The sequence below is a fragment of the Pristis pectinata genome, chromosome 6 (genome assembly GCF_009764475.1).
Source record: "Pristis pectinata isolate sPriPec2 chromosome 6, sPriPec2.1.pri, whole genome shotgun sequence".
In the NCBI taxonomy this organism is placed as follows: domain Eukaryota; kingdom Metazoa; phylum Chordata; class Chondrichthyes; order Rhinopristiformes; family Pristidae; genus Pristis; species Pristis pectinata.
The window spans coordinates 90,011,668-90,037,509 of record NC_067410.1 but is presented as its reverse complement, the minus strand read 5'-3'; the positions used below and the strand labels follow the sequence as shown (position 1 = coordinate 90,037,509).

General features: G+C 40.0%; 1 protein-coding gene across 1 annotated transcript in view; it reads left to right on the top strand.

Annotated features, from left to right (window-relative positions):
- Window positions 1-25,842, top strand: part of psmd2 (proteasome 26S subunit ubiquitin receptor, non-ATPase 2) — a 55,259-nt gene that overhangs the window by 9,352 nt on the left and 20,065 nt on the right. The window contains exons 4-11 of the mRNA XM_052017868.1: window positions 2,356-2,477; window positions 3,732-3,956; window positions 7,389-7,547; window positions 11,655-11,799; window positions 13,385-13,445; window positions 21,896-22,042; window positions 22,120-22,226; window positions 23,437-23,564. Coding sequence (XP_051873828.1) covers window positions 2,356-2,477; window positions 3,732-3,956; window positions 7,389-7,547; window positions 11,655-11,799; window positions 13,385-13,445; window positions 21,896-22,042; window positions 22,120-22,226; window positions 23,437-23,564 — 1,094 coding nt within the window. The remainder of the gene's footprint in view (window positions 1-2,355; window positions 2,478-3,731; window positions 3,957-7,388; window positions 7,548-11,654; window positions 11,800-13,384; window positions 13,446-21,895; window positions 22,043-22,119; window positions 22,227-23,436; window positions 23,565-25,842) is intronic.

Genomic DNA, 25,842 nt, shown 5'->3' with positions numbered 1-25,842 from the left:
CTACCATTTACTGTGTAAGTCCTGCCCTTGTTTATTTTACCAAAGTGTAACATCTCACACTTGTTTGAAGCTAAATTCCATTTGCCATTCTCTCGGTCACTTCCCAAGTTGGTCTAGCTCCCCTTGTAAACTTGGATAACCCTCTTCACTGTTCACTCCACCACCACTTTTACCAACTTCCTGCAAACTTACCAACCATGTTAACAACATCATGCAAATTGCTAATATAGATGACAAACAACAGTGGACCCAGCACTGATCCCTGCAGCACACCACTGGTCACAGACCTCCAAACTGAAAAACAACCCTTCACTACCACCCTTTGCCTCCTTCCAACAAGCCAATTTTGTATCCAGTTGGCTAGCTCAACATGGATTCCATGCGTTGTAACCTTCCAAGCCAGCATATCATGCTGGAATTTGTCATAAACATTGCTAAAGTTCACGTAGACCACGTCTACCACCCTGCCCTTGTCACTCCTCTTGGTCACCTCTTCAAAAAAAATAACTGAATCAAATTCATGAGACACTGTTTCCCATGCACAAAGCCATACTGACTATCCCTAACCAGTCCTTGCCTTTCCAAATGCTGGTTGGTCCTGTCCCTCAGAATCCCCACCAGTAACTCTACCACCACTGATGTGAGGCTCACCGGCCTGTAGTTCCCTGGCTTTTCCTTGCAGTCTTTCTTAAATAAAGGCACAACATTAGCCACCCTCCAGTCTTCTGGTACCTCACCTGTGGCTAAGGAAGATACAAATATCTTGGCTATGGCCCTTGTAATTTCTTCCCTAATTTAGTTTTCACTGTTAGAGAAGGTGGTGGGGGGATGGATATCAAGACTGAGACAAATGAGTTAATGTAGCATTTATAGTACTTGGGATCAGGTTATGCTTCTCTGTCTGAGTAATGTGTTGCTGATGCGCAGCAGGCCAGACCAAACCAATAAAAGAAAAAAAACTGAGCGAAAGTTATGATGAGCAGAAATGACCAATTCTGAAACAGACAAAGAATAAGTTACCTAAAGTTGGAGAGTTCACTGTTGAGTCCAGAAAGCTGCAATGTATCCAGGCAGAAGATGTGTTTTTCTCAAGCTTACATTGGGCCGTGTTGTAATAGTGTAATGTTACTGTAATTTGTCTTCTCCCTTACTACTGTCCACGTTACAGAGCATTTCCATTCATTCCAAGGGGACAACCCTGACCAATTGCCTGCTACTTGAATTCTCCATCCCACTTCCATTGACTTATTTATGGGGTCCAGTGCAAGCTTGAGGAACCACCCTTTATTTTGTCTGGGTGTGTTGCAGCCTTGGGGATTCTATTGAATGCAACAATTTCAGACAACTTTTTCTGTTTGTAGCAGACCTGTACAAATCTGCTGTAAGATTATCCATCTGTAATATTAACCCATTTTCTCTCTCCACAGACACAGGTTGATCTGTTGGGTGTTTCCCGCATTTTGTATTTTTATTTCTGATTTCCCGCATCAGTAGTTTATTTATTTTCATCTGCTTCACCAGATGGATTTAAAGGGCAATGTCTCAAATGGTGGCAATTTAATGCTGTGGAGTTGTACCTGTTTTCTGGAATTGATGCAAACTTAGATATTAACACATGTATCTCATTTAAGGGGGGCTTTTTAACTGTAAATTGAAAAGTGAAAATCAGAATCGGGTTTATTGTCACTGACTTGTATGTCGTGAAATTTGTTGTTTTGCGACAGCAGTGCAGTGCAAAGACATAAAATTGCTATAAATTATTAAATAAATAAATAATGCAGGAGAAAAAGGAATAATGAAGTAGTGTTCATTGACCATTCAAAAATCTGATGGCGGAGAGGAAAAAGCTGTTCCTAAAATGTTAAGTGTGGGTTTTCAGGCTCCTGTACCTCCTCCCCAATTGTAATTATGAGAAGAGAGTATACCCTGGGTGGTGAGGGTTCTTAGAGATGGATGCCGCCTTCTTGTGGCATCACCTCTTGAAGATGTTGTTGATGTGGGGAGGGTCATGCCCGATATGGAGCTGGCTGAGTCTACAGCCCTCTGCAGCCTCTTGCGATCCTGTGCGTTGGAGCCTTCATACCAGGTGGTGATGCAACTAGTCAGAATGCTCTCCACCGTATATCTGTAGAAATTTGCAAGAGTCTTTGGTGACATACCAAACCTTCTCAAACTTCTAACAAAGTAGAGTCATTGGCATGCAGCCTTCGTGATTGCATCAATGTGTTGGGTCCAGGATAGATCCTATGAGATGTTGATGCCCAGGAACTCGAAGCTGCTCACCCTTTCCACCACTGACCCCTCAATGAGGACTGTTGTGTGTTCGCTATAGTAAAAGTATTTTGTCTCTTGCAGCGATTCTGTGCTGACATTGTGTCAGTATTAGCCATGACGATGAGTGGAGAACGGGAATGTCTGAAATATAGGCTTCTAGGATCTCAGGAAGAACTGGCTTCTTGGGGGCATGAATATGTCAGGTGTGTTTAACAAAATATTGATCTTTGTGATTGTTTTCTTGTTTAGACATTGTGATTTTGTTTGCTAAAGCCCATGAATATTTTACCAAGCAACTTAGGTACTTGAACAAGACGATTATTAAGTAGTATAGAGAATTAGCCAGAAAAAGCGAATAAATTGAGTGGGTTATGAGAAAATTATTGGCTCAGACTTGGCAGGCCAGTTGACTGCTCTGTATATGCTAGCATTCTAAGTCTTGTACAAATCCAGGCATGCTTTCATATTTGGAGACAAGAGACTGCAGATGCTGGAATCTGGAGCAAAACACTGGAGGAAATCAGCAGGTCAGGCAGCATTTGTGGAGGGAAATGGGCAGTCAACATTTCTCTCCACCCGGAACGTCGACTATTTATTTCCCTCCGTAGATGCTGCCTGACCCACTGAGTTCCTCCAGTGTTTTGTTATGCTTTGATAATTTGATTTATTCATATCTTTACTCTGAATCTGTACAATTACACTAATTTGTGACTTAACTATAAATAAGTAAAATGACTAAGGGTAGGAAGAGGAACTAAATACTAAAAGTGTTCAATAATTTATTTTGCACACTGAAATGTAAAACAATGAAGAGTACCTCTTGCCTGAACAGTCATTATACATCCAAAGTAGAACTATGATCATTGGAAGTTTTGCTTTGGCAATAAGTTTTAAAATGATATAATGGATCTGAACTAACTTGTTTATTGAGGGAAAGATATTCCATTTCAATTAAGCATCATTATATGCTCAAGAGTTTAGTCCATTTATTACTGCCTTTTCTTTTAAGCTTCAACACTGTGCCTGATTTTTTTTTACTTTCAAATCTTGTATGGTTTTATTTTTATTTGCTATTTTGTTAGTTTAACTCATTATGATAGTTAGCATTCACTTTGCATCCATGATATTAATGGGGAATCTCAGATTGTCTAGCCCAGAGTAAGATTGCCTTCTGAGGCCATGCGTGGATGGAGAAGTAAGTGACACATTCAAAATTCCTATTTGCACTGTAGCTAGTGTTCATATCTTGATGACCTTTTAATGTCAATTAACTTTCCCTGTTAACATTTTCCCCCCCTTCATCACTTATCTGTATTTAGGATTGTGTATCAGAATTGAAATATTGAGAAGGATATTTTCTTAAGGATTGGCAATTGATGCAATACTATTTAAAACCAATGCAATTTGCTTGTTAATAAGGATGTATTTTTGATATTAAAATTACTATCCTCTTCTAGGCATCTGGCTGGTGAAGTTGCAAAAGAATGGCAGGAGATAGACGAGAATGATAAAGCTCAACATGAAGTATTGCTCACTCTGGTAAAAGCAGTAGTTCCCTATAATATGGCTCACAATGCTGAACATGAAGCATGTGACCTTCTCATGGAAATTGAACGTCTTGATATGCTGGAAGAATATATTGACGAAAATGCATATTCTAAAGTCTGCTTGTATTTAACAAGGTATGTTGCTTCCTCGTTCTGCCACCATTGTAACATGAGATAACAGTTGAAAATTAAGCTGCTTTTGCATCTTTAGTTACATCCTGAACTTGTTGGATGTGTCTAGAACAATTTCAGCTTTTGACTGCTTTTTTATCCTTTATTAGAAGGCAAAGCTTTTTAACCTTTTGCTGGCTAGAAATGCAAAAATCCATGTAAAAATATTGTATTTTATGTTGTGTATTTTTAAAATTTTAATATTACTTTCAGTTGATCTTTACCATTATAATATTTGTATTTATAATGGTAAGACCATTAGTCATACTCTATCTAACTAATGGAGCTACTGCACTATAGCAGTGTTGCACACTCCAACTCCTAACCTAAACTTAAGAAATTCTAATATGTTAACTCTATTAATTTCCCCACTTTCCAAAAATTACTCAAGTTTTCTTACTCAAAATATCAAATTTGAATATTCAGGTCAAATGCTACTTGAAAGTGAGTGTTATTTGCCAGTATCCTCTGGTCTCATTATACCTTGCCCTCTAGCTCCAATTGACTTCAAGAGGCCACTTGGTCTTAATTCGTTTGAGCTCGTGTAAGAACCAATCTTGTCTTCTTCCTTTGTGATTCAGAAATTCAGCTTCACATGCATGCCAGTTTTGCCTCACTATGAGTAGAGTGGGAACTTGCTGTCAGAAAAGGTGCTCTCAGAAATGAGTTACAGTAAATTTTGTATCACAATCTTATTGAAGTTTTTAGAAAAATTATCATTCATACCTTTAAATTCTATCTATCATCTAGTTTGCATTAGAATTTACTGGAAAGTTGGCCACAAAATGAAGATTGGAATTGGTTTATTATTGTCACATGTACTGAGATACGGTGGAAAAACTTGTCTTGCATACCATTCATACAGATCAATTCATTACAAAGTGCATCAAGGTAGTACAAGGTAAAACAATAACAGAATGCAGAATAAAGTGTAACAGGTACAGAGAAACTGCAGCACAGGTAGACAATAAGTTGCATTACGAGGTAGATTTTGAGATCAAGAGTCCATCTTATTGTACCAGGGAACCGTTCAATTGCTAGGGAGGAGATTGCTGAACCGCTGGTAAGGATCTTTCAGTCCTCGTTGTCTACGGGGGTGGTGCCGGAGGATTGGAGGGTTGTGAATGTGGTCCCCTTGTTCAAAAAAGGTAATAGGGATAGGCCAGGGAATTATAGACCGTTGAGTCTCATGTCTGTGGTGGGTAAGCTGTTAGAAAGGATTCTAAGGGATAGGATTTATGAATACCTTGAGAATCATGGACTGATTAGGGACAGCCAGCATGGCTTTGTGAAGGGAAGATCTTGCCTCACAAGCCTGATAGAGTTCTTTGAGGAGGTGACCAGGAAGATTGATGAGGGCAGTGTGGTGGATGTGGTTTACATGGATTTTAGTAAGGCATTTGATAAGGTTCCTCATGGTAGGCTTCTTCAGAAGGTCAGAGGCCGAGGGATCCAAGGAAGCTTGGCTGTGTGGATTGGGAATTGGCTTGCATGTAGAAAGCAGAGGGTTGTGGTGGAAGGAGTGCCCTCGGATTGGAAGGCAGTGACTAGTGGTGTCCCGCAGGGATCGGTTCTGGGACCTCTACTTTTTGTGATATTTATAGATGACTTAGATGAGGGGTGGAGGGCTGGGTTAGTAAGTTTGCGGACGACACTAAGATAGGCGGTGTTGTGGATAGTGTGGAGGGCTGTCGGAGCTTACAGAGGGATATTGATAGGATGCAGAGCTGGGCTGACAAGTGGCAGATGGAGTTCAATCCGGAGAAGTGTGAGGTGGTACACTTTGGAAGGACAAACTCCAGGGCAGAGTACAGGGTAAACGGCAAGGTACTTGGCAGTGTGGAGGAGCAGAGGGATCTGGGGGTTCATATTCACAGTTCGTTGAAAGTTGCCTCACAGGTGGAAAGAGCAGTAAAGAAGGTCAATGGGATGTTGGCTTTCATAAGTCGCGGGATTGAGTTTAAGAGCCGCGAGGTGATGATGCAGCTTTACAAAACTCTAGTTAGGCCACACTTAGAGTACTGTGTTCAGTTCTGGTCGCCTCATTATAGGAAGGATGTGGAGGCGTTGGAGAGGGTGCAGAGGAGATTTACCAGGATGCTGCCTGGATTGGAGAGTATTGAATATGAGGAGAGGCTTAAGGTGCTAGGGCTTTATTCACTGGAAAGGAGGAGGATGAGAGGAGACATGATAGAGGTATATAAAATATTGAGAGGAATAGATAGAGTAGACAGTCAGCGCCTCCTTCCCAGGGCACCAATGCTCAAGACGAGAGGTCATGGCTTTAAGGTTATGGGTGGGAGGTTCAGGGGAGATGTCAGAGAGAGGTTTTTCACCCAAAGAGTGGTTGGTGCATGGAATGCACTGCCTGGGGTGGTGGTGGAGGCAGATACATTGAACAGGTTCAAGAGCTTGTTGGATAGGCATATGGAGGAACGTGAGATGGAGGGATATGCGGGAGGAAGGGGTTAGGTAGTGTGAGTGTGGTCTGATGGATGGCACGACATGGTGGGCCGAAGGGCCTGTTTTGTGCTGTATGGTTCTATGGTTCTAATTGCCTTATAACAGCAGGATAGAAGCTATCCTTGAGTCTGGTGGTACATGTTCTCAGGCTTTTGTATCTTCTGCCTAATGGGAGAGGGGAGAAAGAATGTCTGGGTGGGTGGGGTCTTTGATTGTGCTGGCTGCTTTACGGAGGCAGTGAGAAGTGTGGAGTCCATGGAGGGGCAGCTGGTTTCCATGATGTGCTGAGCTGTGTCCACAACTCTGCAGTTTCTTGCAGTCCCAGCCATAGCAAGCCGTGATGCATCCGGATAGGATGCTTTCTGTGGTGCATCGATTAAAAATTAGTGAGGGTCAAAGGGGACATGCCAGATTTCTTTAGCCTCCTGAGGAAGTAGAGGCGCTGGTGAGCTTTCTTAGCCAGGCCTTTATGTGGTTGGACCAAAACGGGCTATTGGTGATGTTCACTCCTAGGAACTTGAAGCTGTCAACTCTCTCGACCTCAGCACCATTGATGTAGACAGGAGTATGTGCACTGCCCTCCTTCCTGAAGTCGATGACCAGCTCTTTTGTTGACATGGAGGGAAAGGTCATTGTCATGACACCACGTCACTAAGGTCTATCCCCTTCCTGTACTCCAGCTCATCATTATTTGATACCACCAAGGTGGTATCATCTGCAAACTTGTAGATGGAGTTAGAGCAGAATCTGGCCATGCAGTCATGAGTGTATAGGGAGTAGAGTAGGGGGCTGAAGACAGCCTTGTGGGGCACCAGTGTTGAGAATAATCATCATTTATTAAGTTATTCATTTTAAGTTATTAAGTATTATTGACACTCTCAAAGTTTGTGTCTTCAAATTTGCAACTTGTGATTCTTTTTTGCTCTTTTCCAGCTGTGTCAGTTATGTTCCTGATCCTGAGAATTCTGAACTGCTTCGATGTGCTCTTAGTATTTTCCGAAAATTCAATCGCTATCCTGAGGCTCTGCGTCTTGCACTGATGCTAAATAACATGAAATTAGTCGAAAGTATTTTTGCTTCCTGTAAAGATGTGTATGTAATCCGTTTATATCAGTTGTTAAAATGTATCTTGTAAAGTTGATTGGTGGAGCTGAGCTGTGACTCCCTGGGTACCAGCAGTCTTTGACTGCTTTCTCCTAGAAACTATTTTGTAATCCAAGCAACAGTTAAATACTGAGAACAATGGTAATATCCACACTGCTGCTTCAGCTGAAATCAGCTAATGGCAGAAACTGATAAGTAGAATCTTTGTATTGGTTAGGGTCATGCTGAGCAGAGCTTTTACTCTGTAGGGTATTTGGAAACAGGACACAGAGAAAATGTTTTTCTCCCATGTTAATATTTAAGATGGGCATGTTTAGAACTACTTTTATAAAAGTAAAATCCTAATTATACCTTGAGTATTATTACATGATTGTGCAAGTTGTTAAGTGGTATGTAAAGTAATTCTTGATGTTTCTTTGGATTTGGTACTTACTGAGCACAATAATCTCCCCATAAAGCTTTTAATTACAGTAACGAAGCTCGCTATTGAGATAATTAGTCATTAATTTATTACCTTTGTTCAACTAAATTATCTAACTTGCACTAATACAGTGGAATTCAATATAATTGTGAACTGACCACTGGTTAGCACTGGGACTACAAATGAAAAATTGATTGGACAAGGATAGTTGCATTCCAATAAGTGAGCCTATTACTCTTCAACCTTGTTTCCAAAATTTAACACTGCTATTAGCTTAGCAGTGCTTTGGATATGTACATTTAATTTGGGTTTTGGGTTTTCTTTGAACTTTGGCACAAGCTAAATAATTTTTGACATTTCAATACAGTGGTAATAAGGTGTGGCATTATTAGAGATGCGACACTGAGATGTTAAATTTAGGGCTTTGTGAACTTTCATTAGAATATAAAATACCACTATTTAAGCACTGAGGGATTCTCCTGCAGTCTTCACCAGGAGAATCTCCATCACTGTGCTTTTTTGTGGAATTTTGTGTGGAAGTGTGGCAAATGCCTACAGAATGATTCCTACTGTACAAAATACTTTGGGTAAATATTTTGGGATGTTAAGAGAAAGATTGGCCTTTCAAAACTTTGGGATCTCCTATAGCAGTTTACAGCTATTGAGCTTTGCATTGATTTGCATTTGTATAGTTGAAATTGCAGCAGCTAGCTTGATCATAGCAAGTTTACAAGTGTGAATTTAGAGGTACTGTAGCATAGTGGTTTTGATACCAGACTAGTAAGCAAGAAACCAGAACAAATGAAAAATGGACGTTAATTCAAATCTCACAACAGCTGATGCAAAAAATCAAAATACAAGAAAGGCCAGCTTTGATAATGGTAGCTATTCAGTCACTGGAATGTTGGAAAATCTCACTTTTGTTCGCTTCTGTACTTTACTGGTCTGTCTGCATGTGACTTTAGATCCACAGTAATATTGTCTACTCAGAATGGCCCTCTGAAATAAATTAGTAAACCCTCAGCTGGAATAAGGTAATCATCTTGAGAACAATTATAGATGGGTAATAAGTGCTGGCACATCCCAAAAACCAATTAAATCAAGAATGATCAAATAATCTGTTTTACTTTTGTTGGTTGATGGGTGGAGGGAGGGAAATACTGGCCAAGACACTGTGGTATTTCATCTACATTTTAAATATTGCCGTGGAATCATATACACCCACCTGAGAAAGCAGATGCGTCTTGGTCTTACTAGGCGTCTCCAACAGAGCAGCAGTCCCTCATTACTGAACAAGAACACGGCTATATTTGAGAAGTACGATGAAAGTTTTCCTCACAACTGTGGCTTTAGGGAAGTTACACCAAAAAGCTTTCATTTTGTTTCTTCTGTGGGAACTTAGCATTAAAATAGAAGCTGTTCAATTCTGTCTCAATATTGCATTGTTCAGTTTAAATTATGCAAGAAAACTAGATAAAAACTTTTTAGTTCATTGAAAGGTTATTGATGGAGAAAAGTTCCAAATCTTCCCTGACCCAATAACATCTGTTGTTTAAGTGGAAGCACTTGCACCTCTCCTCTCAAATTTCTGGATTCCATTCCCATTCCAAAGTCTTAAGGACAAAAATCAGGATTGGCCTCATGGTGCTGATCTAAGGGGGAACTACAGTGAAATGAAACAGTAAGTGGAGGCCTCTGGTTCCCCACAGGTAAACACGAAATCACTTGCTGCTATTTAGAAAAGGAGGGAAACTATCTTTGATGTCCTGGTCACAAGAACAAAATAATTGCATTACTAAAACAAAAACCGAAAATGCTGGTAGCACTCAAAAGGTCAAGCAGCATCAATGAGGAGAGGAATAGTCTGTGTTTCAGGTCAAGGACCCTTCATCAGAACCAGAAAAGTGAGAAAAAGGGTTTTAAGTTGTAGGAAGAGAACAGGGAATGTCTGGAATAGGGTATGAATCAAAGTTGGCATTATAACAATTATTTTTAAAAAACTGGCAGTGATAGAAGATTTGGGGCAAAAAAAACCCAAAGTGAAACAAAGGGACAGTTGTGTCTATATAGAGAGAGGGTGGTTACCTGAAATTGTTAAATTCAACATTAGTACAGTGGAAGCGGGGCCATTGAATGTATTTGAAGTGGAAATTTATAGACATTTGAACAGCAAGGGAATCGAGAGTTCTGGGAAAAGAAAGATCAAGGTTGAAGTGGATTGACAGATCCTGTTATATGACCTACGTTTACAGATTATTTCTTGATAGTCTGTAAAGCATCTCTCTAGTCAGCCATCTTCCCATGTCATTTTCATGGTGTTGATTTGTTTTTTTCCTGTGCGATAGATACGATTTGCTGGGCAACCAACGATAATTCACTTGTATGGTCACTGTTTGTGCCAGCAACCTTGACTAGAGGTCAGAACTACTGAGCCCAAAATTAGTGAGCAGTGATTCTGATACTTTCAGGAGAGCCTGCCAGATAGTGGTCAAGAGTGAGAATTGTGGCTGAATTTTCACTCAGAACTTGGGATCCCAGGATTGTCAATGTCTCTGGTATGGATCTAATAACGCTGCACCCAGAACAGGGTTTCAAGCTAGAACTAATAAGTTGCCAATTTCCTGGATATTGTTGCTTAGCCAGCAGAGTTATTTCACTTGTGTAATGGATACTGATGATCACGCTAAAGGATTTTCAGTTAGCTAATTCTGTTTCATTTTAGGAAAAAAAAGGTCTCTGCCTTTATTTTAAAAAATCTTTTTAAGTTAAAGTAGGTATGCCCATAGTGAAAATGAAGGCAATATGAATTTTAAAATCACTGATTAGTTTTAGGAACAGAAGACTTAACTAAGGTTGCATCAGTGTTTAACTGACTTAAAAGTTCAGATTAATGTGAATTTAAAATACTCCTCCATAGTATCACCTGACTTTAAAATGTCTATCCAGTAATTATTCCCAAGATGTTCACCAGTGATCTGCAGTATCTTCTAAAGTATTGCCCATAGCCAAAATGAAATAACTACTGACAGTCATTGTATTATTCATTGTACATCAGACAGGTTGCCATGGTCCCTCCTAGGATGTAATTATCAGTCCACTGACAGGGATTCCCCGAAGAGTTAACCTCTTTATCTTGTTATCACACAGGTGGCACTGAAATAAATACAATATTAGTTGACACTAGGTTTTCTGAGAACTATGCAAAACAAAGTGCAAATATTAGAGATTCATTCTGTTTCTGTAAGAATATTTCAACTAATTGAGGATGTGGTTACTATAAATTTGAAGTACATTGCTCCTAATCCTGCTGGTATTTTGAACATATAGATGTGTTGGTGCATTGAAAATCTGTAGTACTCCTTTAGCAGACGACTAAAATTTGCTTTAGTGCTCTTGAACTAAAAATGAGAAAAATCTGTTTTGATAAGGCCAATCACTCTTGATCAATATTTGTATGTTTAGATAGAAAAGGTAAATCATTTTGGGCTTGACTGATGGCTCTTCTAATAGACAATATGAAAGTCTCACAAATGTGTGCCTACTTGGGTTCAGGATCTTCTGGAAACATAGTGGGCGTTCATTAGAGTTCACTCTTTTTCTGGTACAAAGTAAATAGTGATGCTAAGCTGCCAAAACACCATTGTTTAATATTGTTCCTTTCACTTGATCCATAGTATAATTCAGAAGCAAGTAGCGTTTATGTTGGGTCGTCATGGTGTATTCTTGGAACTAAATGAGGATGTGGAAGACTATGAAGATCTGACGGAAATAATGTCGAATGTCCAATTAAACAGTAATTTCTTGGCCCTTGCACGAGAAGTAAGTAGTTTTCGAATTTAACAAGAAGACTGTTCAATTTGAGTTGTATACTGAGCTAAGTGTGTTCTGTAGCCTTTTTGACTAGAGAATGCTGAACCTGAATAAACATGAAATGTTTTATCATTGGATTATAGGATGTGTTTGATTAACATATATATTATATATCCATATATATTTTATGTTCACTGTTTCATGGGAAAGCATAAACCAACTTTTATATTGTATGCACACAAACAAATTGGAAGAAACTTGTGGAAGGCATTGCCCTAGAGATTATCTGGATAAGGTGGGGAAACATTCTGAGGATAGAAAGCTACTGATATTCATTGCACTATTGATTCTCTGTACATCAAGGAAGGTTGCTGTGGTTCCTCCAGGAAGTAATTATCAGACTATTGACAGGATTCCTCTGAAGAGGTAACCTTTTGGGTATCTCAGTATCACACAAATATCACTGAAGTAAATCCAATGTTAGTTGACGCTAGGTAATCTGAGCATTATGTAAAACAAAGTGCAAGTATTTTCGGGGCTTCCCAGTCCAAGAATGACTCTGCAAATCTCGATGTGTGCTGCACCTGATGCTGTAAAGATAGGTCTGTTTAGAGAATTTTTTAGTTACTATTCCAGGTAAGTCCTACAATTCGTGCATCTAGCATACAAGGGAAATGAGCAGAGACGGGGTACTGAGAGGCAGCATCAACTGTCTAAAGGCAAGATTTTGCTTCAGAGCTGGCAGGAATTTTGCTCATAATCTGGTTACAGAAGGGTGTGGATTCTTGGGTTAGGTTCTCCAGGAGTATGTACCTTTAACAGTCCAATCAGGGTGTCCAGTGATATTGCTTATAACACAGAATGCAGAAATTTGTAGTGTTAGCCCTTCTGATGCGTAGTATTTTTGACTTTGCTATAAGACATTGGTTTGAATTCGTACTAGTCATTTCTACCTTCTGGAACCATACAGCATTCAATTTATCAAGTGTTCTCTAATGAATTCCCTTCTTTGCAAGTTTCATGAAAATTATTCCCAGTAACTTTTTCCACTAGCTCCACTAGGACATCCCTTTACTTCTCAGATTATTTGGACATGGGAGTTTATTTTTCTACAAGTGAAACATCCACAATTCATATCAATATTTCTGCACTACTTCTGTCTTTTACTGTCTCTGACTTCAGTATCTTGGACATCTTCGATCAGACGTTGCTCTTTGGACAAGTCATGATGTGTTGGGATAGGTGCATATCCCAATTAATGTGCAAACTGCACTTTCTTCCTATTGTTTACTTGTGTTCATCAGTGGTAGCCCACGTTTCTAGTGGTTTGCCATAGGCGAAGATTGCAAGATGTTCTACTGAGGCTTCAGGAAGAACTGCCAGTGATTAAAAGCCAGATTAATGGTAGATTTTAGGAATGATATTGTGATCAGGGGAACAAGCTCTAGGAGTGTTGAACTTAGCCTCAGAGATCGGGGAAGGTCAAGTTCAATTGTTCAAAGAACAATGTGAAGTCTTAGAGAAATAAGCAATCCTTGGAGAAACTGAAATCTATGAAAATTTGCAATTTAAGACAAATATGTTCTCTTCCTAGCTGGACATTATGGAGCCTAAAGTTCCAGAGGATATTTACAAGACACATTTAGAAAATAACCGTAAGTTTCTAAACATTAATTTAAAAGTAGAAATGATATTGTTTCAACTATTTTAGAATAGGTTTGTGCATTTACAATGCATTCGCACTTCGATTTCAGATGGTATATCATATTTGTAAGAATGAAACTGAAGAAGTTTGCTATGTCTAGCCCTGAAATATGTTTTTGTTATCTGCCTTTTTATTATACTCTGTGTTATAGCAATTTGCATTCATATATTAAATTCAATAGCAAACCAGAAATCTGCTTAAGAATTGGCAACCAGTAGTTATAATTCCCATCTTCAAGTAAGATAGAATTAATTGCAAGCAATTACAGACTAGTTAAGCTTGAACATTGGTAGTTGGAAAGATCCAAAAATCCTGATAACTGGACGTCCAGAGAGTCTATAGACAGAACATACTGAAAGTACCGTGCGTGGATTTCTTAAAGTAAATCCACGTCAAGGGCCAGTTAATAGATTGAAAGGTGACCACAAAGTGAAAAATGAAGCCTAGAAGTTAATTAAAACATCTTTGACTATTAGAAAGTGGGAAATGGTGTTCTCAGTTCTGTTAAACATGTACATTGTAGATATTGTATCAAAATTTACAAATGACACCAACTGTTAATTATATGGATGACCACACCTCTAAAGAGGAAGTCAAACTGGATATTGCTGAGTACAAGGATGAATGTTTAGTTCAAGAATGTGAGGTAGTGATTCATTTTGAGGCCAGTTGGTCCTTGGAAAGTGGGGTATTAAGTAGTGTACAGAAACCAAGATCTGGCTAGATGGCTGTATAAATCACTAACAACTATACAACACGTAAACTATCACCTGAAGCCAGTTTTCATACAATTATCTTCACTCCGTATGATATCAAGTACAGCTAAGGGCACCAGATGCAAAAAAACAGGCAGTGGCCCTTTACAATACCCCTATATAGAGACGATGATGTGTATTACTGAACTGGGCATATCTCTAGCTGATCATTTTCTGTGCCACTATAATACATATCTACTTAATGTATAAAATTGGCCAGGTATTGCTGTCTACAAAAAGCATGGCAAATTAATTTGATCTATTGCCACCTTATTATCCTACTGTTGCTCATTAGCAGAGTATTGGAAACTGTCATCGCTGTGCTATCAAAAAGCACTTGCTGACTAATAATCTGTTCACAAAGCTCCTTTCATCACCAAAGTCCAAGACCCGGGATTCAACATCTCCCTTTGTAACTGGATCCTCGACTTCCTGACCAACAGACCACAATCAATAAGGATGGGCAGCAGTACCTCCGCCACAATTATTCTCAACACTGGTGCTCCCACAAGGCTCATCCTTAACTCTACTCCCTATACACTCATGACTGCATGGCCAGATTCTGCTCTAATTCCATCTACAACTTTGCAGATGATACCACTGTAGTGGTCTGTATCTCAAATAATGATGAGCCAGAGTACAGGAAGGAGATAGATAGCTTAGTGACATGGAGTCATGACAACAACCTTTCCCTCCACGTCAGCAGTACAAAAGAGCTGGTCATTGACTTCAGGAAGGCGGGCAGTGCACATGCTCCTGTCTACGTCAATGGTGCTGAGGTTGAGAGGGTTGATAGCTTCAAGTTCCTAGGAGTGAACATCACCAATAGTCTGTTCTGGTCTAATCACAGAGATGCCACGGCCAAGAAAGCTCACCAGTGCCTCTACTTATTCAAGAGGCTAAAGAAATTTGGCATGTCCCTGTCAACCGTCACCAATTTTTATCAATACACCATAGAAATCATATCCGGACGCATCACAGCTTTGTGTGGAAACTGCTCTGCGCATGACTAAAAGAAGCTGCAGAGAGTTGTAGATACAGCTCAGCACATCACAGAAACCAGCCTCCCCTCCATGGACTCTATGTCTATACTTCTCGCTGCCTTGTTAAAGCAGCCAGCATAATCAAAGACCCCCACCCACCCCAGACATACTCCCTTCTCCCCTCTCCCATTGGGCAGAAGATACAAAAGCCTGAAAGCATCTACTGCCAGGCTCAAGCTGCTTTCCTGCTGTTATAAGACAATTGAATGGTTCTGTAGTACGATAAGATGAACTCTTGACCTCACAATCTACCTTGTTATGACCTTGCATCTATTGTCTACCTGCACTGCGGTTTCTCTGTAGCTGTTATACTTTATTCTGCATTCTGTTACTGTTTTACCTTTTACTACCTCAATGAATTAATCTGTATGAACGGTATGCAAGACAAGTTTTTCACTGTATCTCGGTATATGTGACAGTAATAAACCAATTCCAATTCTTTTGGGATCTGCCAGAACCACTCATTGCAGCAACATAACCAAGGGTTAGTTAACAGCAATTCTGAAACCCACGACGTTTTACTACCTACAAAATCAAAGTTAGCAGCTTTGTGATAATTTGTTGCCTGCATATTATTCCCTGATTTAAAAATTTATTGGTGTTTCTTTATCAGTGCTCAGTCAAAATCATGGGTCTGGAATAAGTGTAGAAGGAATCTTAACAAAATTGAAAATATGTAGCCATCAGGAAAGAATGAGCAGGGTGAGGACTTTTTCAGGAAAAGAAAGATCTAATAGGGTTTTAAGATTTGTGATGAGTGAACTGCATTGTAAAACTGCAGGACACAGTCATGAAAAATAAAATACTGATTTAATAAAGAATATAGGAGAAATTTGTATTAATAATGTGGAACTCACTATCACTGGGAATTTGTTGAAGCAAGTGGAATTGAGCACTTGAGAAAGAATAGAATAAAAAGAACTTGGAGCAAGATCAGAAGAGGAAGGAGAGTTATGTGGTGTAATCACCAGCAAAGTCAAGTTGAGCCCGATGGCTCCAAATCCCTTGCACATACACAATTTGGTGATTGGCAAATGGAAGTGACAAATGGCTAGAATTAAGATAATATAATTTCAGATGAGCTGAAGTTTGAAGAACAGCAACCTGTGTATAGGACATCCATGTAGTCTAGTTTAGAGCCTATTGTACAATAGCAGGTGAAATATAGAAAACCTGAAATAGAGCAGTCTTTGCTATGTAGAGGCAATCGGGTTGTTTGAGAAGCTGTGACTTGGATAGATAAGAATCATTTAAGAGACAGATCCATGAATCTATTACATGTATAATTCTTGGCATAATTTCAACATTTTTTTCTTTTTAATAGATGTTCTGTGTGGACAGACCCAGGGGAATGGGGTGGGGTAGTAGTTGGTAATTACTAACTGAAATTAACTTGTGTTCTGTACGGATTTTCTACTGCAATTCCATTTGGCTTTGATAGAAATCTTTATAATGAGTTAATATTGTAGAATTGATACTGTAGGAAATGCATGCTAATTCCTAATTTTTCTGTAAAACCATTTTAAATTTATTGTTGTACTGTGGTTTAAAAATTCAATTTATTCTTCCATGATCATCAATGATAAATGCTAAAAATGTAAATGCAAGTGATGAATTTGACCTATTTTAGAACCTAAAACATTATAGTACAGTACATTTTATCCTGCTCTAAGATCTATCTAACCCTTCCCTCCCACATAGCCCTCCATTTTTCTATCATTCATGTGGCTATCTGAGAGTCTTAAATGTCCCTAATGTATCTGCCCCTACCACCTCTGCCAGCAGTGTGTTCCACGCACCCACCACTCTCTGTGCAAAAAAACTTGCCTCTGACATCCCCCGTACCTTCCTCCAATCACCTTAAAATTATGCCCCCTCGCATTAGCCATTTTCACCCTGGGAAAGAGTCTCTGACTGTCCACTCAATCTATGCCTCTTATCATCTTGTACACCTCTGTCAGGTCACCTCTTATCCTCCTTCGCTCCAAAGAGAAAAGCCCTAGCTCGCTCAGCCTATCCTCATAAGGCATGCTCTCCAATCCAGGCAGCATCCTGGTAAATCTCCTCAGCATTCTCTCTAAGGCTTCCACATCCTTCCTATAATGAGGCGACCAGAACTTAACATAATACTCCAAGTGTGGTCTAACCAGAGTTTTATTGAGCTGCAACATTACCTTGCAGCTATTGAACTCAATACCCCAACTAATGAAGGCCAACACACCATATGCCTTCTTAACAACCCTATCAACCTGCACGGCAACCTTGAGGGATCTGTGGACGTAGACCCCAAGATCCCTCTGTTCCTCCACACTGCTAAGAGTCCTGCCATTAACCTTGTATTCTGCCTTCAAATTTGATCCTACAAAGTGTATCACTTCACATGTTTCTGGGTTGAACATCTGCCACTTCTCAGCCCAGCTCTGCATCCTATCAATGTCTTGTAACCTTCAGCAACCTTCCACACTATCCACAACACCACCAACCTTCGTGTCATCTGCAAACTTATTAACCCACCCTTCCATGTCTTCATCCAAGTCATTTATAAAAATCACAAAGAGCAGGGGTCCCAGAACAGATCCCTGCGAAACACCACTGGTCACCGACCTCCAGGCAGAATATGCTCCATCTATAACTACCCTCTGTCTTCTATGGGTGAGCCAATTCTGAATCCACACAGCCAAGTTTCCCTGAATCCCATGCCTCCTGACTTTCTGAATGAGCTTTCCATGAGGAACCTTATCAAACACCTTACTAAAATCCATGTACACCACATCCATTGCTCTACCTTCATCAATGTGCTTTGTCACATCCTCAAAGAATTCATTCAGGCTCTTGAGGCATGATCTGCCCCTCACAAAGCCATGCTGACTGTCTCTCATCAGCCTATGCTTCTCCAAATGCCCATAAATCCTTGTCTCTAAGAACCTTCTCCAGTAATTTGCCCACCACTGAAGTAAGACACTCTGGCCTATAATTCCCAGGGTTGTCCCTACTCCCTTTCTTGAACAAAGGAATGACATTTGCGACCCTCCAATCATCTGGCACTACTCCTGTGGCCAGTGAGGACACAAAGATCATCGCCAAAGGCGCAGCAATCTCTTCCCTCGCTTCCTTGGATATATCCTGTTAGGCCCCAGCAACTTATCTATCCTAAAGCTTTTCAAAAGTTCCAGCACATCCTCTTTCCTCACGTTGACATGCCTCACAAACGTCAAGGTCTTTCTCACTGATGAATACTTCATTAACTATTCTTTAAGGACCTCCCCTACCTCTACCGACTCCAGGGACATGTTTCCTCTTTTATCCTTGATGGGTCCTACCCTTACCTAGTCATCCTCTTATTCTTCACATATGTGTAGAATGCCTTGGTGTTTTCCTTTATCCCACTCACCAAGGCCTTCTCATGCTCCCTTCTAGTTCTCCCAAGTCCATTATTAAGCTCCCTCCTGGCTACCTTGTAACTCTCCAGAGCCCTGTCTGATCCATACTTTCTAAACCTTAGATAAGCTTCTTACTTCCTCTTGACGAGATATTCTATGTCTCTCGTCAACCATGGTTCCTTCACTCTACCATCCTTGCCCTGCCTCAATGGGACAAACCTATCCAGAAGCCCATGCAAGTACTCCCTAAACAACCTCCACATTTCCATTGTGCACTTCCCCAAGAACATCTGTTCCCAATTCATGCTCCCATGTTCCTGCCTAATAGCATCATAATTCCCCCTCCCCCAATTAAATACTTTTCCATATCGTCTGCTCCTATCCCTCTCAAAGGCTATGGTAAAGGTTAAGGAGTCATCCTTTGACCAAAAATGCCAAATGAATAATTTGTTTTCTTCTGTCTGACATCAGCATTCATCATTCGGTCATAGAATCATACATCACAGAAACAGCCCTTCAACCCACCACATCCAAGCCAATCTTTTGGCCCATCTTCTCTGTAATTCAACAAGCAGCACGTAACAAAAGTTTCCCAGCCACCCAATAACTGATCTGTTAGTTAAATTGGTAATTGGTTTATTGTTGTCACATGTACCAAGATGCAGTGAAAAGCTTTTGTTTGCATGCCATCTAGACAGATCATTCCATAAACAAGTACGTCGAGGTAGTACAAATGCAAAAAAAAAAGCCGAATATAGTGTTACATTTATTGGTATTGGTTTACTATTGTCACTTGTACCAAGGTACAGTGAAAAGCTTGTCTTACAAACCCATCATACAGGTCAATTCATTACACAGTGCAGTTCATTGAGTTAGTACAGAGTGCATTGATGTAGTACAGGTAAAAACAATAACAGTACAGAATATCACAGCTACAGAGAAAGTGCAGTGCAATAAGGTGCAAGGTTACAACAAGGTAGATCATGAGGTCATAGTCCATCTCATTGTATAAGGGAACAGTTCAATAGTCTTATCACAGTGGGGTAGAAGCTGTCCTTAAGTCTGGTGGTACGTGCCTTCAGGCTCCTGTATCTTCTACCCAATGGAAGAGGAGAGAAGAGAGAATGTCCCAGGTGGGTGGGGTCTTTGATTATGCTGGCTGCTTCACCAAGACAACGAGAGGTAAAGACAGGGTACAAGGAGGGAAGACTGGTGTCCGTAATGCGCTGGGCTGTGTCCACCTCTCTCTGCAGTTTCTTGCGGTCCTGGGCAGAGCAGTTGCCGTACCAAGCTGTGATACATCCAGATAGGATGCTTTCTGTAGTGCATCTGTAAAAGTTGGTGAGAATCAAAGGGGACAGACCAAACTTCTTTAGCCTCTTGATGAAGTAGAGGCGCTGGTGAGCTTTCTTGGCCGTGGCTTCTATGTGATTTGACCAGGACAGGCTGTTGGTGATGTTCACTCCTTGGAACTTGAAGCTCTCAACCCTCTCGACCTCAGCACCATTGATGTAGACAGGTGCATGTACACCACCCCCTTTCCTGAAGTCAATGACCAGCTCTTTTGTTGACATTGAGGACAAGGTTGTTGTCATGACACCATTCCACTAAGCTCTCTCCTTCGTGTACTCTGACTCATCGCTGTTTGAGATACGGCCTACAACGGTGGTATCATCTGCAAACTTGTAGTTGGAGTTAGAGCAGAATCTGGCCACACAGTCATGAGTGTATAGGGAGTAGAGTAGAGCGCTGAGGACGCAGCCTTGTGGGACACCAGTGTTGAGAGTAATCGTGCCGGAGCTATTGCTGCCTATCCTCACTGATTGCAGTCTGTTTGTTAGAAAGTCAAGGATCCAATTACAGAAGGAGGTGTTGAGTCAGAGAGAGTGCAGTGCAGGTAGACCAGTAAAGTGCAAGGGCCATGATGAGGTAGATTGAGCGATTAAGAGTTCACCTTTTTCTTGTATGAGGTCCGTTCAAGAGTTTTATAACGGTGGGGTAGAAGCTGTCCTCAAGTCTGGCGGTATGTGTTCTCAAGCTTTTGCATCTTCTGCCCGATGGGAAGAGGGAGAAGAGAGAATGACCAGTGTGGACAACAGGAAGTGTAGACTGGTTTTCATGATAAACTGGGCTGCATTCATAACTCTTTGCAATTTCTTGCAGTCTGGGCAGAGCAGTTGCCATACCAAGTTGTGATGCATCTGGATAGGATGCTTTCTATGGTGCATCTGTAAAAATTGGTGTGGGTCATTGGGGACATGCTGAATTTCCTTAGCCTTCTGAGGAAGTAGAGATGCTGGTGTACTTTCTTGGCCATAGTGTCCACGTGACTTGATCAGGACAAATTGTTGGTGATATTTACATCTGGGAACTTGAAGCTCTCAACCATCTCTACCTCAGCACCATTAATGCAGTCAGGACCATGTACTCTGCCCTGCTTCCTGAAGTCAATGACCAGCTCCTTTGCTTTGCTGACATTGAGGGAGAGATTGTTATCTTGATGCCTATCTCCTTTCTGTACTCTATCTCGTTGTTTGAGATCTGGCCCACCACAGTGGTGTCATCTGTGAAATTGTAAATGGAGTTGGAGCAGAATGTGGTCACACAGTTGTGAGTGTATAGGGAGTAAAGTAAGGAGCTGAAGGCACAGCCTTAGGGGTGCTGGTGTTGAGGATAATCGTGGAGGAGGTGTTACTGCCTATCCTTGCCGACTGTGGTATGTTAGTCAGGAAATCAAGGATCCAGTTGCAGAGGTGGGTGCTTAGGTCTAGGACTTTAGAGATGAGTTTGTATATGTGAGAAGTTTGTCCAGATGCCTAGACGTGAGGTAAAAATCTAAGTTACTTCCCTGAGCCTACCCCTCACTTGCAGTAAAAGTTGAAATCAGTACCAATGACAAGTTGAAGATGCTCACCAAAACATGGTATAAAATTTATGTATGAAAGGTGTTCATTTAAGCATGATGCAAATTCCCACTTGTGGAAAAATAGAAGCAAATCGATAATTAGTCCCTTGAGGGAAAAGGAAATGTGGAGGAAAATAACAAAATGGGAAAAAATACTGGAATATTTAAGAATTATTAGTTACAGAACATTAATGCATGTAGTGATATTCAATGTGAGAATGTTGCAATGTGCTTATGAAGAAAAATTGTTCAAGAAACTAAATTATACGTTTACTATTTAATTATGCTGCCTCAATTTTTTTTTGTTTAAATTGCAGGTTTCGGGAGCACTGGCTCCCAGATTGATTCTGCTCGAATGAATCTAGCTTCTTCATTTGTTAACGGTTTTGTGAATGCTGCATTTGGACAAGATAAACTGCTGACAGAAGATGGTAATAAATGGCTTTACAAAAACAAAGACCATGGTGAGTATATCCTGACAGGTGTTGAAGTGCCATAAATGATGTGAGCTTTTTCATTAACCCATTTTGTCTGTTGCCAGGTATGCTAAGTGCTGCAGCTTCATTGGGAATGATACTGCTTTGGGATGTTGATGGTGGATTGACACAAATCGACAAGTATTTGTACTCGTCAGAAGACTACATTAAGGTGAGTCAACTGAGGTATATGCTTAAACTTATTTTAGTCTGGATAGAGTAGAAGAGACTGCCTTAGATACCATTTCACGGCTACGTAAGTGGAGACGTTGTGGTTGGGGGGGGGGGGGGTTGCGGGGGCAGTCCACATTTCGCACCATCTAATAAACAATGCAGACAGTTGCTTGTTCACAACTGTGAATTTATTTCATGGTGCCACTACCTCATTAAACATTTTGAAGAGGTAATGTTGATGCCAAGATTACTTGTGATTTTTGCTGCTAGTTGATTTGATTCCCCAGAAACCTGGTAACATTCCTGGTGTCTAGTCTCTCAGCTTTGGATTGGAGAGAATTGTGTATTTTTTCCCAAATCAATGGAACAGTTGACATGTAGCAATATATACCATATCATGCAATCACAAATATTTGATACCTTAAAGATTCATGCCTTATAAACACCATTATTTGTAACTGATGCAAAGATTGTTAAGTTTTATTTTTCTACCAGTTATTTTTCTGATTAGAAACTATTTGCATGCACATAAAATTAATGAATTAAGTGAATGTGTCATACTGTTTTTTCAAAAGTAAATACTTTAATTTAAAATTTGAATACTAATTCTCTCAGCTGCTTATAACTTGCCCAACAAATGCATCATTTGAATATTTCTAAGAGGACATTATTAGATACAGTTTAATATTGTCTATTTCATGCATTTGAGAAAAGTACCATGTTGAAATTTATAATGTCATGGTAGTTAAAGCTATTTTTTAAATAGTTGGAATGTTGATGTGCTATTGGATTATTAAAACTGCAGATGTTAATGTGATACTGGATTATTAAAACTGCAACAATAGAGATCTGTGTAGATTTTTATTGCTATTTTGGATCAAGCTTCATTGAAGATCATTTTCAAGTGTGGAGTTCTCTGACACCAGATATAAATAAAGAAATAACACTTTAAAATATATTTTAAGACAGATCTGTCCAGTATAGTATATGGTTATCAACAGGAATATTTTACCTATAATCTATTGAGATGATTACTGTTTAGAAGACTAAGAAAAAAATTGTACTAACTTCTCCTGTAACTTTTTCAGACAGAATAAACAAGGAGTGCAAAAACAATTTATGAAAATGTAGAAGTCCTGACTGAGTGTGTTTTACAATGTATCCATCTGATCAAACTACTAGTCATCAATTTACATTTTTTCCCCCAGTCTGGTGCCTTGCTTGCATGTGGTATTGTAAATTCTGGTGTCCGGAATGAGTGTGATCCAGCTCTTGCTCTTCTCTCAGATTATGTCCTACACAGCAGTAATACAATGAGAATTGGAGCAATCTTTGGGTAAGTGTTGTATTTATTAGAGCACAGAAAATAATTAGTTCTCAACTGACACTAGTTGATGCAGTGCATGCCTGATTTTTTTTTCCCCAAGCACATTGACTTTGGAGTTGTTGTCCTGGTGCTGTTTTCAGCATTCTGCAAATTTATGGTAGATGTATTTTGAACTGTGGCAGAGAGAAATAAAAAAAATCATTCATTGCTTTGAATGAGCTCCATCTGTATGCACGTCCTTTACAAGGACATAGCATTTAGGAGAAATGGCACCTAATTAAGTCACCAACTGAATTAATTTTCTAGTAATCCAGTATGGTATACCCCAGCTAGAATCTTTAAGTGACAATAGGATAACTAAAATAATAAATCATCTGATAATAAAACAACCACAGATGTACATGTCTGGCCCTCGGAAATTGGAATTTCCCTGAACCTGAAATGACTCAGATTTTTGTTGTTTTTCAGCTCTGCATTACTATAATTAATATCACAGTATGAGAGATTTTTAATGTAATAATTCATTTCTGCAGAAACAAACCGCATCACTTACTTTCTCTATGCTTGTCATATTCCGTCATTTTTTAACATAACTCATTTTCAATTTCTATTAAATTCAAAATATCCTTCCCATATTATTTTCCCTCTCTAGTATTTTATTTCATTTCAGATATATGACCAACATAAAGTATTTATTAGAGGAAAAAACATTTTCCAGCCAGATGTTTATTTGAAATTTTAGAAGCAAGATCAATCTTTGACTGTTTACATGTGCCAATAAGTGCTCTGGAAGATTGTTTGCAGTGCCAACATCCCAATTGGGTATGGGCACATCCACTTCTGCAAGCCAAAGTAAGAAATATTGCAGTAGTTGCAAGCTCCTTGTTAATGTCCTGCTTGCATCCTCTTGTGTTGTTGCTTATGTAAGCCATGCTGTGTTGTCAGCACAGATAAACTTGAGAGATTTAATGCAAGGAATGTCTGGTTTGTAGGTGTTGAGAAAGGCTTGTGTAAAAATGCTAATGATCCTGGGAGTTTTGCAGTGCAATTTAATTCTTGAAATTACATTTGAAGGCCATTGTGTAAGACTGTTTCAGGTTTTCTGTAGTTTCTCGTCATGCTATTCTATCTTTATTTGGGAAATCCAGTGGTGCCATTGCTGTATCCAAGTGCTGGATGGTGCTGAACTCTGCCAGCAGTGTTTTGCCAGTAGTGTTTTACTGTTCTGAGGCCAGCATGGGATATATTCTGTATCTTTTTTGCTCAGAAGCTGAGCAAAGCAACTGTAGGTATCTGGAAGTAGTGGTATTCTCTGTATTTCTTCAACAATGACTGTGAAGGTGGCCTGTGAAGCCTTACGGAAGTTTAATCTTGGTTTTGGGACGGAGTTGACCAGTAGCAGAAAACACTAGAGCCACTCAGCAGGCCAGGCTGATTCTGTGGAAGAAAAAACAGTTAATGTTTCAGTTCGAGGGGCCTTTATCAGAAATTGGAAAGAGAAAAAACAAGTTAGTTTAGATAGCAGAGAAGGGGGATGGGGGGGATGATGGTAGAACAAAGGGAATATCTCTGAGACCAGATACTCTCTTTGATACAGTTTGGCCTGCTGGACATGTCCCACACCATTAGCAGCACGTTACACAGAGAAACAAGCTTAATCTGATCTAAGCTGCCCCATAAGTGCCACAGTCGATCCAATTTCACCCTTTCGTAGATATTCCCTGTGTTCAATCATCCCCCTAACCCACCTTCTCTGCTACCTAAACTAACTTGATTTTTCTGTTTCCAAGTTTTGATGAAGGGTCCTGAGCCTGTAATGTTAACTGTTTCTCTCTCCATAGATGCTGCCTGACCGGTGTTTTCAGTATTTTCTGGTTTTACTTAGGGTCTTCAGCATATGCAATTTGTTTTTGGTGTTCATTGACTATTGGCACCTCAATTCTCACATGCTTGATACTGGGCTAGTGTTGTGAGTGGGAAAAGCTCTTAAGGATCTTCACAGAGCAGATAAGGCGCCATCATTTCTGTTGCTAGTTGTGAAACAGAGGTGCAGCAGAGACGGGAAAAAGTCACAAGTAACACCAACTGTTCCATTCAGAAAGACTTCGCAAAACCTCCACAAAAGTATTTAAACCCTCACAGTCCACATTGAGAAAAGGCAGCCACTATCTGCAGGGTGAAGACAAAATTGAAACAAATGCCCCAGCACTAATCACAGTGGAGGTTCGTGACATCAACCGCCTTTGATCACTGCCAACGCACTGCTCTCAACAGAATCCACCAAGGA